We start from the raw sequence: 13,636 nt of genomic DNA on the forward strand, positions 1-13,636 counted from the left end.
ACAAACAAGCAAATAAAAAAAAGAAAAAAGAAGAAAACAAAAGAAAGAAAAAGAAACCTTATGGTAAAGGTTTTAACCATATTTGTACGTATGGCTAAGACTTAAAAAGAGACAGATTTTTAAAAACCCAGTCATAATAAAAATATTATTTAATCATCGATAGTGCTCTGGAAATTTCCAATGCACTCTTCTGGCATTTGAGGCATCTGACCTTAAAAATTGCCAATAGATTCAGTTTTCCTGTTACTTAAAGCACAGCAATCCTCGTACCTCCTCCGGCCTTCCCAGAGCTGGGGTTCCTGTAAGAAGAATGGCTCTCCTGGCCTTCTGCACCATGGGCAGGAGAATCCTGCTGCGGGCAGCAGTTCTGGACTTCATGTAGTGTGATTCATCCACTACCACGACCCTGAAGTCCTGGTTGTTCAGTGCATCCAGCAAAGTCCCTGCGTCTTGGGTTAAGAGACCATAGCCCAGAACTGTCACTCTGCTGCTCGGGATTCTCCTAGAAAAGAAAATCCACTGCTTAAAAAATGTCTCTGCAATAAATGGATTGCAAAGGAAACAACACTCTTGGAGGGAACCAGGAAAAAGAGTAAAAAATAAGAAAAATAAGAGATGGTTCTTCTGCAAAACATTAACTGATCACAGAATTCAGATTTTACAGTTCTCACATATGTTAAGCCATGACTCAGAATTCTGGTCAAATGGTTGGTTTTGGGAGATTTTGAGAACTAGAAAGCCATATTTTACTAGGACAAGAATGTTACTTTATAACAGTGTTTTCTACCCTGCACTCATTTTCGACCTGGGTGCTGTTGGCATTTTGTCAGGACAGGACCTAATAGAGCTGTCCACTGTGCGTTCCTGATCTTCCCCATCTCATCTGATGCAGCCCTCAGGCACTGCGGAGCTGGGATGCTGTAAAAGGTTAGAAGGACCCTCCCCATATACACAGGCCAGGGGGCTAAAATAAAGTGGCCCTCTGAGCCTTTGTCTATGACACACAGGTCCGCAAATGTTTTTAGTTACTATTATGAACTGTTCCCATACACTGTCTCAGTATGTATGACATGGTTGAGGGAAGGAGACGTGTCACTCATCTATATCCACAACTCACTTTGCTCTTGTGTAGAATGCAGCAATGAGACAGTTGTTGAAAGTGCCACTTTTGCATTTTTCTATTATCACCAAAGGAATAATACAAGACAGACTTCACCTGCAATGTTCTTTTACCTTGCATGTGTGTTTGTATTCATGTAGGCACATGCATGTGTGAAGGCATACACCTGTTTACATGCATATGGATGCCAGAGGTGGAAACGAATTACAATTTTCCATCGCTTTCCACATATTTACTAACTCAAGGTCTCTTGCTGAACGCAGAGCTCTCCAGTGTGGCGAGTCTGGCTGCCCAGCTCACCTTAGTGCACCTTGTTTTTTTCCCCACAAGTCAAGGCCTGAGGTTACTGGCATGCTAACATGATAGTCCAGCTTTATGCCATATGATGTCAGCTTATGTCAGTTTATGTCTAATGATGACAGCTGATATTTCATTCGAAGAACAAATAAAATGCACCAAGCCCTGAGTTTCGTCATTAGTGCCAAAAAGTCAAAAGCAAACCAAAACATGAGAACACATAATTTTTTTCTTTAAGACAAATAAGGTTTTCTTACCCAATGTCAGTTTTGTTCATGACAACGTTGATTTCCTCTGGCTCTAGCTCTGGAATCCATTTTTCTAGTTCTTCTACCCAAGGGTATCTTAGAGATGAAGGGACGACGATGAGCAGGGGCCACTCCTCTTTGTAGAAGTAAGCAATTGCAATCGCCTGGATTGTCTTTCCTAGACCCATCTAAACAATGATTGTAAAAAGTATGTTACAAATAAAGCCTATATAGCCTGAAAGAAATCATCAAATATTAAAAAGAATTAGATCAATAATTTTATTACACCAATTATAGTTGATAAAAATTCAAGATCATTAGGAATATTATGTGTCTATACTATTTAAACAAATTTTTGTAATTATAAAGACAGATGATCCCTAGATGTAAATATTATCTTGAGACCATAAGGACAAATGCTTTACTTACCTAGCAGAAAATCATGTTACTTAAAGTTAATATAACTGTAAGCTATACTCGTTTTCCAAAATAAAAATAAGATAGAGAGGCTGAGCTATCTAAACCGCAGCTAACTGGTGCAGAATTAGGAGGGTTCCAGGTTTGTGCTGTCCTTGTTCATCCCCATGCTAACCCCTCCCAGTCCCAAGCTCTTTCCATGGGAAAGAAAGAGCTCTGGAATGACCTGTGGTAGAGGTTTTCTCACAATAGTCAGGTACTGGAGACAATTCAGATGCGCTTCAGCTAGGGCTTTCTAGTCAAAGGTCTAGTAATGGATGAAAACTGTAAACCGTGCTGGGGTGGGCGTGGCTCGGCTGCAGAGCTCCTGCTCAGTGAGTGTCGGGCACACAGCAAATCGGGCCCTGATATTTTTTTTTTTAATAAGCTAATTATTGCTTTTTATGATACTATTTACAATAGCACCAAGGGAAAGACAAAACAACAAGGGTAGACAGCGGGTCAAGGGTGGCCGGAGGAGGAGAAGGCAGAGCGGAATGGCCTCTTGCGGGGCAGAGCTGCGCCCCAGCTTGAGTTCAGTGTAGAGACTGCATATCCTGTCAGAAGTCATGGACTGTGTAGTAAACGCAGGCCAAATGGGCTGGAGAGATGCCTTGCTGGGTAACAGAGTTTGCTGTGTAAGCAAGGGGACCTGAGGCTGAATTCCCAACACCCATGGAAAATATCCAGGCATATCTACACATGTCTGTAACTCCAGTGCTGAGAGACAGAGATGGATACATATATAGGGAGCTAGCCGGCCAGCCTGCCTAACCAACAAAGTGGAAAGATTCAGGTTCACTGAGAGACTGACAGAGCAGAACACTAGACATCTTCTTTTGGCTTCCATGCACACACACACACACACACACACACACACACACACACGTCACACATAGATCAGTGGGGAACCAAGCCACATTCTTCTTGTAAAAAGAGACTTCTTTTTACAATAGTAGGCCTGGACTGAGCTAGTGCTTTGAAAAGTCTCGCCTGTAACTGAAGATGGTGTCTGTGCTTCATGGCTGAGGGGAAGCTTCAATGCATTTATGGTGGGGTGGGCGTGACACAATGCTTTTGTGTCTTCTGAAGCAGGATTTGCGTCAGCAGCTTTTTACAATGCATCTGTATCCTTAAGAAAGTTTTTTGGAGTTTCAAGAGAAAAAGAAAACTCAAGCCGTAAGAAATGTCCTGGCTAGTTTTATGTCAACTTGGCACAAGTTATCAGGGAAGAGAAAGCCTCAGTTTAGAAAATGTTTCAGTAATATTATCTGTAGGCAAAGTGTATAGTACACGTTCTGTCTTGGAGACTGATGTGGAAGGGCCCAGGTCCCTGCAGGTGGTAACAATCCTGGGCCCCACGGTGGCCTGGAGGCCTTAAGAAAGCAGGCTGAGCAAGCAATGAGGAACAGGCCAATAAGCAACACTCCACAACAACCTCTGCCATCAGCTCCCGCCTCAAGTCCGGTTCTGACTTCCCTAGATGATGGACTATGAGCTGCAGGATGAAATAAATCCTTCCATTCCCAAATTGATTTTGTTCATGGTCATGGTATATCATCACAGCAATAGAAACCCTAAGGCAACAAGGCATAGGCATGACAAGAAATATATTGAAAGATGAACAAAATGGAAAGAAAACCTAAGGTCTGGTGTCCCAAATGCCATCCTTGTCTCCTTGTACTAAGCTCAACCCCAAATGGATCAAGGTCCTCCACATAAAGCCAGACACTCTGAAGCTAAAAGAAAGAAACTGGGGAAGACCCTTGAGAACATCAGTACAGGGAGAAAGTTCCTGAACAGAATACCAATAGCTTATGCTCTAAGATCAAGAATTGACAAATGGGACCTCATAAAATTACAAAGTTTCTGTAAGGCAAAGGACACCATCAAAAGGGCAAATCGGCAACCAACAAATTGGGAAAAGATCTTCATCAACCCTACATCAGATAGAGGGCTAATATCCAATATTAACTCAAGACGTTAGACTCCAGAAAACCTAATAACCCTATTAAAAAATGGAGTACAGAGTTAAACAAAGAATTTTCACCTGAAGAACTTCGGATGGCGGAGAAGCATCTTAAAAAATGCTCGACTTCATTAGTCATTAGGGAAATACAAATCAAAACAAACCTGAGATTTCACCTTACACCAGTCAGAATGGCTAAGATTAAAAATTCAGGAGACAGCATATGTTGGCGAGGATGTGGAAAAAGAGGAACACTCCTCCACTGCTGGTGGGGTTGCAAATTGGTACAACCACTCTGGAAATCAGTCTGGCGGTTCCTCAGAAAACTGGGCACCTCACTTCCAGAAGATCTTGCTATACCACTCCTGGGCATATACCCAGAAGATTCCCCAGCATGTAATAAGGATACATGTTCCACTATGTTCATAGCAGCCCTATTTATAATTGCCAGAAGCTGGAAAGAACCCAGGTATCCCTCAACAGAAGAGTGGATGCAAAAAATGTGGTATATCTACACAATGGAGTACTATTCATCCATTAGAAACAATGAATTCATGAAATGAATTCATGGATGGAGCTAGAGAACATCATACTAAGTGAGGTAACCCAGACTCAAAAGATCAATCATGGTATGCACTCACTAATAAGTGGATATTAACCTAGAAAAGTGGAATACCCAAAACATAATCCACACATCAAATGAGGTACAAGAAGAAGGGAGGAGTGGCCCCTGGTTCTGGAAAGACTCAGTGAAGCAGTATAGGGCAAAACAAGAACAGGGAAGTGGGAAGGGTTGGGTGGGAAAACAGGGGGAGGGAAGGGGGCTGATGGGACTTTCGGGGAGTGGGGGTCTAGAAAAGGGGAAATCATTTGAAATGTAAATAAAAAATATGTCGAATTAAAAAAAAGAAAAAAAAAGGTTTTTGTTTGCTTTCTCAATTTAAGGGATTTAGCGGGGGCTTGTAGGAATATAAAAGCCGAGTCTCACATTCCAAACTATATTAGAAGCAAAATTCCAATTTATCTCTATATAATCCGAGAGCCTGTAGGCAGGAATTGCTATTCAAACTTCCACAGAGCAAGACAGGAGTCCGACTACATTAAGTGTATATTAAAGGTAATAAATGCGTAACATATATTTCTGTTTCTCTTTCAACCACACCACTTTTACACATAATAAATAAAGATTAAAAAAGAGGACACATGCTGGGCAGTGTTGGCTCACGCCTTTAATCCCAGCACTTGGGAGGCAGAGGCAGGCGGATTTCTGAGTTTGAGGCCAGCCTGGTCTACAGAGTGAGTTCCAGGACAGCCAGGGCTACACAGAGAAACCCTGTCTCGAAAAACCAAAAAAAAAAAAAAAAAAAAAAAAAAAGATTAAGAATCTTGGTTAACTCCCACAAAGTAACTGTTTCCATCTCCATTCATTTACTTGTGAATTTTACAATTTCATCTGTTTTCAACATCCAAATAACATTCCATTGTATAACCCAGATATAGAAAGCCAAACATCACGTCTTCCCTCATATGTGGAGGGCAGGATCTAGTAAAGGAACAAAGGCATTTCCACGGAGAGGACATAGAATCAGTGAAGTAAATGGAAAAGGCGAGCACCGTGATCTACAAGGGCGACTTGCTTGGTAAGATAGGCGCACTAGTACAATAATGGCACAAGTGTTATGGGAGCAACCAAACACAAGATGGGACTCATATCTGGTAGTATATGAGGTTCAAGGACCTATTACTACTATTCTTCAAAATGCACATAGTATACTAACTTGGGAACACTTGGCACTAAATGGAATATTTATATCATACTCCTCTCTCAAAGGATCATGGATCTTCAAAGAAGAGGAGAGATAGAAAGAGTCTAAGAGCCAGACGTGGCAGATGACTACAATGACATTTCTGAATACCTCAGTCACATGTGGAATATCAGGGGGGCTCACCCCTGGCTAAGGAGGGATTGGCAATTGATAGCTTATCCTCCATGGCAGGCCCCACACTCAAGAGTACTTGGGCAAAACAAATTCGACTAAATAGGCCTTAAAAATCAAAAATGCAGGGTAGGGAATCGTTGGGAAGAGGGGGCTTTTGGGAGGGGGGTAAATTGGGAAAGGTCTTACCATTGCCAATGTAAATGAAGAAGATACTCAATAAAAAAATACACTACAAAAAATGAAAAATGCTTAGAAATTGGGTGGATAGAGATGAATATGGCAGGTTCAAACTGTACTGAGTGAAATTCTCAAAGAACTAATAAAATATTATTTAGGCAGATATAGATATAGCTACATAGATACAGTGTGTCCAGTAGGTAGAATGCTTATCTAGATGGATCCTAGATGTCTAGGGTTCATCCCATGCCACTATATACATTGAGCATAGTGGAACAAGCCTGTGATATACACTTATGAGGTAGAGGCTAGCAGGTCAGGGCTCAACATCATCCTAAGCTATGTAGAAAGTTCAAGGCTAGCTTGGCCTATAACCCTGCCTCAATACAAACAAAAACAAGCAAACAACCCACCCAAACAAAAAAGAACAAGAAAAGCAATGAGAATAATTCAATTAAAGTTACATTTATAACAACCAATCTTCAATAGTATTGAAGTAATTAGTGTGGTTTGCTTAATTTTTGTTTTAAAGAAAAGACTATATTGAGTGGAATTTAGGAAGAGACATTTGTGACCAAGGATATCGCCACTGCAATAGGTGTTATTTGCTTGCATGAGTAAACGCATGCTTTAAGGGAAGACAAGCAACCTGGAGACAAGCAGAAACGAGGAAGATAAGTGGGTGGCACAGAAGCTGAAAGTCCCACAGGAAGTGTGACCCCCACTCAGCTTCACGCAGCATGAAGGGAGACAGAGCAGCTAACTGCGATATTACTGAGGGGGAGCCAGTTGCAGACCATGGTGGTTTTGCCCTAATTTTTTAAGGATAAAATTGAGGTAGCAAGCATAGTTGAAGTGGAAATTTCGGGATTCTTTGGAGGCTCAGTTATGTGATTTTCCCCCCCGGAAAGTGTCTTAGAGAGGATGTTTTGCTGAAGCAGACACCTGAGAGGAGGTTTTGCTGAGAACAGACACGTTGTGGTTTTCTGTAAGCTGCCTAGAAAAAGGGCATATGATGTTTTGCTGGAACAGTCGCTTCTGAGAACACGTGATGTTTGGACAGGGTATAAGTATAACCCAACAGACAACGGATGGTGCTGCGTGGTATTGGTTTGCCTTGCCAATCTTTGCTGGTCCTCACTGACAACAATACCCAGTCCGATTGGCAGACCGTTGCGGTTTCCTCTGGATTGAACTGCCATAGCTGATTCACAAATGGTGTTCATGGGTGGATCAAGCTACTGCTGCTGATTTGTGTGAACTGAACTGCTGATATCCTGACAACACAGATTGGATTTGCTCCAAAGAACTATTTCTAAACAGGTCCACATTCCCCTTTGCCCTATTAACCTTTCCTTTCCGCTACCTCTGGGGGAGGGGAGGTAGACGGGAGGTTAAAGTGTTTAAGAGCTTTTATTAAAGCGGGTTTTGAAAAATCTGAGCCTACATGTAGGAGAGCAGACTGAAGCAGGGAGGTTCTGGGACTGAAATTATTCTGGTCTACCTTAAAATGGATCACAAAGGCAGTCCCATCTCTAAGACAGAGCAAACTTGTTCTAGAAAAAAAAAATTGCTAACAGGAAGATGACTGTGTTTCATTCTTATTATCAGATACAAAAATTTAAATCATGTACATAGAAATCAGTATATTAAGAATTTCAAACAGCATAACATTAAATTACAGAAATAACACACCAAATAAATTTGGCATATGAAAATAACTATGCTCAACAGGCAGCTCAGAACCCTCTGCTATAACCAAATTTCAACCCTCCAAAGTGGGTTCCAAACCCAACCCAAATGGAACCTTCCAGTGTTCTACTTAAGACTGAATCACTATTAAGAATCAAAGCTAACTCAGTGATAATACAGACATCTACATAAGAATTAATAGAATATATAAACTTTAACAGTACATTTAATCAGGTTTTGAAATTAGTAAATCATTTAATTTAGAAAAAATTTCAAGTTTCCTATTAAAATTAAAAAAAGAATTAAACGATGACCTCCATATAGAGTTTTAGTCCCATTTTTTAATACGGTGATTGCTTTTTTATAGCAATTTTTAAACACTGAAAATGCCAGCTGCTGAGAACCTTCTAAATTTGGAAAATTTTCAAGTTTTAGCACTAAAAGCAGTCAGTACCTTTTTAGTGTAGAAATGTGGGAGAGAGGTTATTTTTAAACCGGATGTCCTATTTGTCCTGGAAGAGGATCCCTGGGGAAACTACTTTATGGAAGCAGGTTTGAAATCTTTAGAGATTTCAATTAAGGAAACCTGCATAAGAAAATGTGAGACTTAAAATCCATTATTTATTATTTTTTATTATTTATTAAGGAACATCTGTTTAGTAGAACTCTGTCCTTGTACTTTTTTGATACGAAATTACAATTTTCTTTCCTACTGAAAGCTTTAGGTGGAAAATGTGAAAATCCTTTTTCTTAGAATTTTGTGTTTATGTCATATGTCTCATAAGAGACCCACAGCAGGGCACAGCACAAGAACCTGTTCAGGCCCCATCTTTTTCTCCATACAGAAGAGTCACCGAGGCCGCGCTTGAGGAAATCTATCAACACTTCCCTGCTGGTGGCTCATCCTTGCCAGGGGCAGGCGATCTCATAAAGAGACTCTACTGATGATTAAAAAAAGGTCAAAGGCTGGGCAGAGTTAGGAGGAAGGGAAGAACAAAACACCCATGTCTCTCTCTTCCCTCCCCACTACAAAAGAACTGTTGGGTTGGTGAAGTGTCTCAAGTCTGAAGAAAGGCTGGAGAGAAGCTCTGTCGGGCTGTGGCAAAAAGCAAAGCAGAGAAGCCTCCGGAAAGGCCATTTGTAACAATCCGTGGGCAGAACTGTCTTAAAAAGTAATTTCTCACAATAGTCGCTGTTAGGATTCTAGGGTAGCATTCCTAACTCAAATCTCTAGGACTCTGGATTAGTCAGAGCCTTATAAATGGGGAAAAGAGAGAGAGACAAAGAGAAAGACACAGAGAGATAGAGATAAAAAAGACAGAGACAGAGACACACAGAGAGAGACACAGAGAAGAGACAGACAGAACTATCGACATCTCGGTCCTTCTGTAACTGTGAAATCACTTCCATGATGTCTGGGAAGCACAAAGACTCAGCTCTAAGACACCATGAGCTGTATGGAGAGGACAAGGGTGCTGTTTTACCAGGAGCAGCCAAGACAGAAAGTCACTAAGCTATTCCAGACGCTGATCAGAGAAGCCAAATGCTTTCAAAAATATTTTAAAAGTCAGTGTAATAGTAATCTAAGACAAGAAAAGCAGCATAAAAGATAGAGAAGTCTATACATAGACATTGGTAAAAATATTTTATTAGCATTGGTAAAAATTTTTTTGAGCAGACTATTAGGATACAGAAATCAGTAAAACATTAAAAAAAAAATCCTAACCAAGAGTTCTAGTTCAAGAACTGTTCATCACAAGAAAATCCTTTACTACAATGCATTACATTAGTAAAGAAAAGGAAGAATGGCATGATCATCTTAACTTGTAAGAGTTCCCATTCTGAACTCCTTCAAAGATGGGCTACAACGTGGAAATATAAACCAAAAAAACCCTTTTGTCCCCACTCCCCCACAAAAAAAGATTTATTTTATGTTTGTGTCTGTATGTGTATGCTACCGCGTGTAAGTACCTTCAGAGGCCACCAGAGGGCATCAGACCAGCCAGAACTAGAGAGACATGTGGTTATGAGCCACCTGATGATTGTGCTGGGACCCAAACTCTGTTCTTCGAGAAAAGGAGGGTTTGTGCTCTTAACAGCCAAGTAATCTCTCCAGCTCCCTTATAATAATCCTTAAATGTTGAACAGGCAGCCTACAAAATTTAATTTTAACTCCTAAGATTTAAAAAAACAACTCCTAAATTATTAACTATTACTACAAAGAAAATCTCTCCATGAGGAAGAAATATGTATCTTTAGGAAATAAGGATCCTAAAGGAAGTCTGATTCAGATGACTCTGAGGCTGAATTTGGGAATCAATAATGATTAAAACAAAATAAAGACTAGGAAACAAAGAGAATATTAAAAGCCTGCATTTGATTAAGAACTGCAAACCAGCAGAGGTAGAGATTTTACAAAGAATCAGATGTGCAGTAATAATCACAGCATGATGTGTGACAGTCTTTTTGATGTGGCAACACTATAATTAATTGGAACATAACATCAGAATTAGGACTAAAGAATATCATATTAAAACTCAGATCAGTCTTTTATGATAATATTTTGTGGTTACATATAATGACACATACAATTAAACTTGGGCCATGGGAAGTGGCATTATTAGGAGGTGTGGCCTTGGTGGAGGAAGTGTGTCACTGTGGGGCAGGGCAATGAGACCCTTCTCCTAGCTGCCTGGAAGACAGTCTGCTCCTAGCTTCCTTCTGATAAAGATGTAGAACTCTCAGCTCCTCCAGCGCCATGCCTGCCTGGACACTGCCATGGGTCCTACCATGCTGATAATGGACTGAACCTCTGAACCTGCAAGCCGGGCCCATAAATGTCTTCCTTATAAGAGCTGCCTTGGTCATGGTGCCTCTTCACAGCAATGGTGGAATGAAGAAAATAAAATTGAAAGTTAGTTTTGCTTTCAAAACTAGAAATCAAATACAAATTAAGCAAAGGCAAGTTAATTAAACATTTAGAGAGTCGAAATGTTTTCAAGGCTGTTAGTATGCCTCTGGCTGAACAAGTACTTGGGCTCTGTAAATTAATGTGTATAGCAATCAGTTTAGAACCCGAAATGAACTGGAAAACTCAATTGGGAACATTTTGAAGATTTTGATTAAGAACTATCAAAAGATTCACTATGCATATAAAGAACCTAGACCTTTAAAAAATGAGACACACATCACCAGGATCACCACCACTACAACCACCAGCATCACCAGGATCACCAGTACTACCAGCATCACCAGCACCAACACCAGCACCAACACCAGCATCACCAACATCACCAGCATCACCAGCATCACCAGCACCACCAGCAGCACCAAAATGAAAGGAGACCTTGGTTAAAGAAAAAATGTTGATGGGCTGGACAAAGAGCATAGTGGGTTGGTTACCTGGCCGTCCTGGCCCACAAATGCGCAGACCTTGACATAAGTAAAACTTTTTTTAATTACAGAAAAGGGATTGAAAGAAAAGTAAAAATTAGCAGGGTGTAGTGTCACACACCTTTAATCTCAACACCTGGGGGGCAGAGGCAGAAGTTTGAGGCCAGACTGTTATAAACAGTGAGATCTTGTCTCCCAAAGCAAAGAAAGTAAGTCAAAGTTGATTTGCTCAAATGGTTTCGAGGGAAAGAAGACTAGGTTTGTGGCTTAGGGATAGAATGCTTGTCTAGCAAGCAAGAGGCCCCAGGTTCCATCCCACAACGGTATAAGCTGGGTAAGGTGCTGCATACTGGCAATCCAGCACTCAGAAGGCTCATCTCTGTCTACACAGCCAACTGGAGGCCAGCTGAGCTACCTCCTGTTTCAAAGGGAACACATCAGGTAGGTTATCTGGGAGGTGTTGATGGAGGCATGAAGTAGGTGGACATGCTCAGAATACATTGTATATACCTGCATACAATTCTCAAAAAAATATGTAGTTTTTTAAACCCAGAAAGATGAAAAAGGCAAGCACTAGAAAACCTGCCTGCTACTTAAGGATACCCTCAGCAGCTGTAAGCTGCCATAACCGACTAGAAGGAGTGGGCTACGAATAATTATAAAAGGCTAGAGTATAAAGGAAGCCAGAACCAAAGGCTAGCAACTGAAACCAGAATGTCAAAGAAATCAGGCTGTAAAAGCAGCTTCTAAGACAAGTTATGAAATAGTACACACAATATTATTTGTCATTTAAATGATTTAGGCTGCATAGGAAAAACAAACAAAAACTGGACACCTAGAGAAAAGGAAGAGAAAATCATCAATGCCTTTTAAATACTCCTTAAATTAAATTTTAAATTGCCACAGATTTTATTTTGGCCTCAAACTATTCCATAACAAAGTATGTTTTGGGGTCCAAACAGTTGTTTTCTTTATTGGTCTGTGAGAGAGTATGAATAGGTTACCATGCTGGTTAATTTTAACTGTCAACCTAACACAACTTAGAACAACCTGGAAGGAGTCCGAATTAGGAATCTGTTTAGATCTGGTTGGTCTGTAGCATGTCTGAAGGGGAACGTCTTCGCTGGACACTGACATGGCAAGAAGCATCCCACAGTGGGAAGGGCACCATTGCCTGGGTGGAGATCCTAAACCTTGTGATAACAAAACACACACAAGTAAAGGAAAATATGTATTGATTTCTCTCCACCCTTGACTGTGGGTACAACGTAACTATGTGCTTCCAGCTCCTGCCATCCTTTATGATGTACTGTAATCTGGAATTGTAGGCCGAGAGAAACACCTTTCTCCCCTAAATTGTTTTTGTCAGGGTATTTTATCACAGCAAAGGAAAAACTGCATCTGTGCTAGACACAGTAATAGGCAATTTCTCCTATAATGCAGAGACATCATGAATCTTGAATCTATTTGATTTCTGATGTTTTTCTTTGGGAGGAATATCACATTATTTCTCCAACATTACCTAATAGATTATTATATAACTTCTTCTTTCTCTTCTTTTTTTCTTTAGTAGGAATCAATAATAGTTTAAAACTATCTAAATGACTCTAAGTGCAAAATTGGCCCAAAAGTGCATAGTCTATCAATTATTACTGAATTAATTCTAATTTAAGCTAGATAACTAAACAAGATATATCAAAATTATAAGGTTATTATGTCTTTTAAACTCTTTTTTAACTATGAAATTACTTCCAAGCTAGCCAAAGTACTCATTTATAAAATATTACCCCATGTCAATAAAAACAATGACTCTGGTTTTTACAGAACTACTTGAATAGGACACAGGTAATAAACACATCTGAACTTCAAAAAAATCTTAGCTAAGAAAATTGTTCTAAAAAAATAAATTTCAAGTTGGGTTAAGAGACAAAATAAAACCCACTGCAAATAATTAGAGTCACAATACAAATCAGTAATAGTGCATATGGATTCGTTCCTGGAGTCGTAGTGAGTTCCAGGACAGTGTGATAGACAAGGTGAGACCCTGTCTCCAAAAAAACAAAAGAAGAAAAAAAGGAAGGAAAAACGTGCGGGAGGGGAGAAAAGGGGAAGGAGGGACTGAGCGAGGGAGACGAGCCTGCAATACTCGAGAACCTAATCTCAGGAAATTAAAACAAAAACATTAAATTCATAAACTAGTAAAAATTTAAAAGTTATAAAAATATTGGGATAAAAAGGAATAAGTGCTAGGAGTCGATGCTAAAATGAAAAAGCAAGATAACTAAGTCAAGCTTTAAGTTAATGATATATTATGAATTAAACTAAGATGTAGCCGTGACACATG

General features: G+C 40.0%; 1 protein-coding gene across 8 annotated transcripts in view; it reads right to left on the reverse strand.

Moving 5' to 3' along the window:
• Positions 1 to 13,636, reverse strand: part of Zranb3 (zinc finger RANBP2-type containing 3) — a 144,825-nt gene that overhangs the window by 85,889 nt on the left and 45,300 nt on the right. For all 8 annotated transcript variants that reach the window (XM_052200483.1, XM_052200485.1, XM_052200490.1 and 5 more), the window contains 2 exons: positions 1,675 to 1,853; positions 271 to 502 (listed from right to left, as the gene is read on the reverse strand). In XM_052200483.1, the coding sequence (XP_052056443.1) occupies positions 271 to 502; positions 1,675 to 1,853 (411 nt within the window). The remainder of the gene's footprint in view (positions 1 to 270; positions 503 to 1,674; positions 1,854 to 13,636) is intronic.

The sequence above is a fragment of the Apodemus sylvaticus genome, chromosome 12, assembly GCF_947179515.1.
Source record: "Apodemus sylvaticus chromosome 12, mApoSyl1.1, whole genome shotgun sequence".
Classification (NCBI taxonomy): Eukaryota; Metazoa; Chordata; class Mammalia; order Rodentia; family Muridae; genus Apodemus; species Apodemus sylvaticus.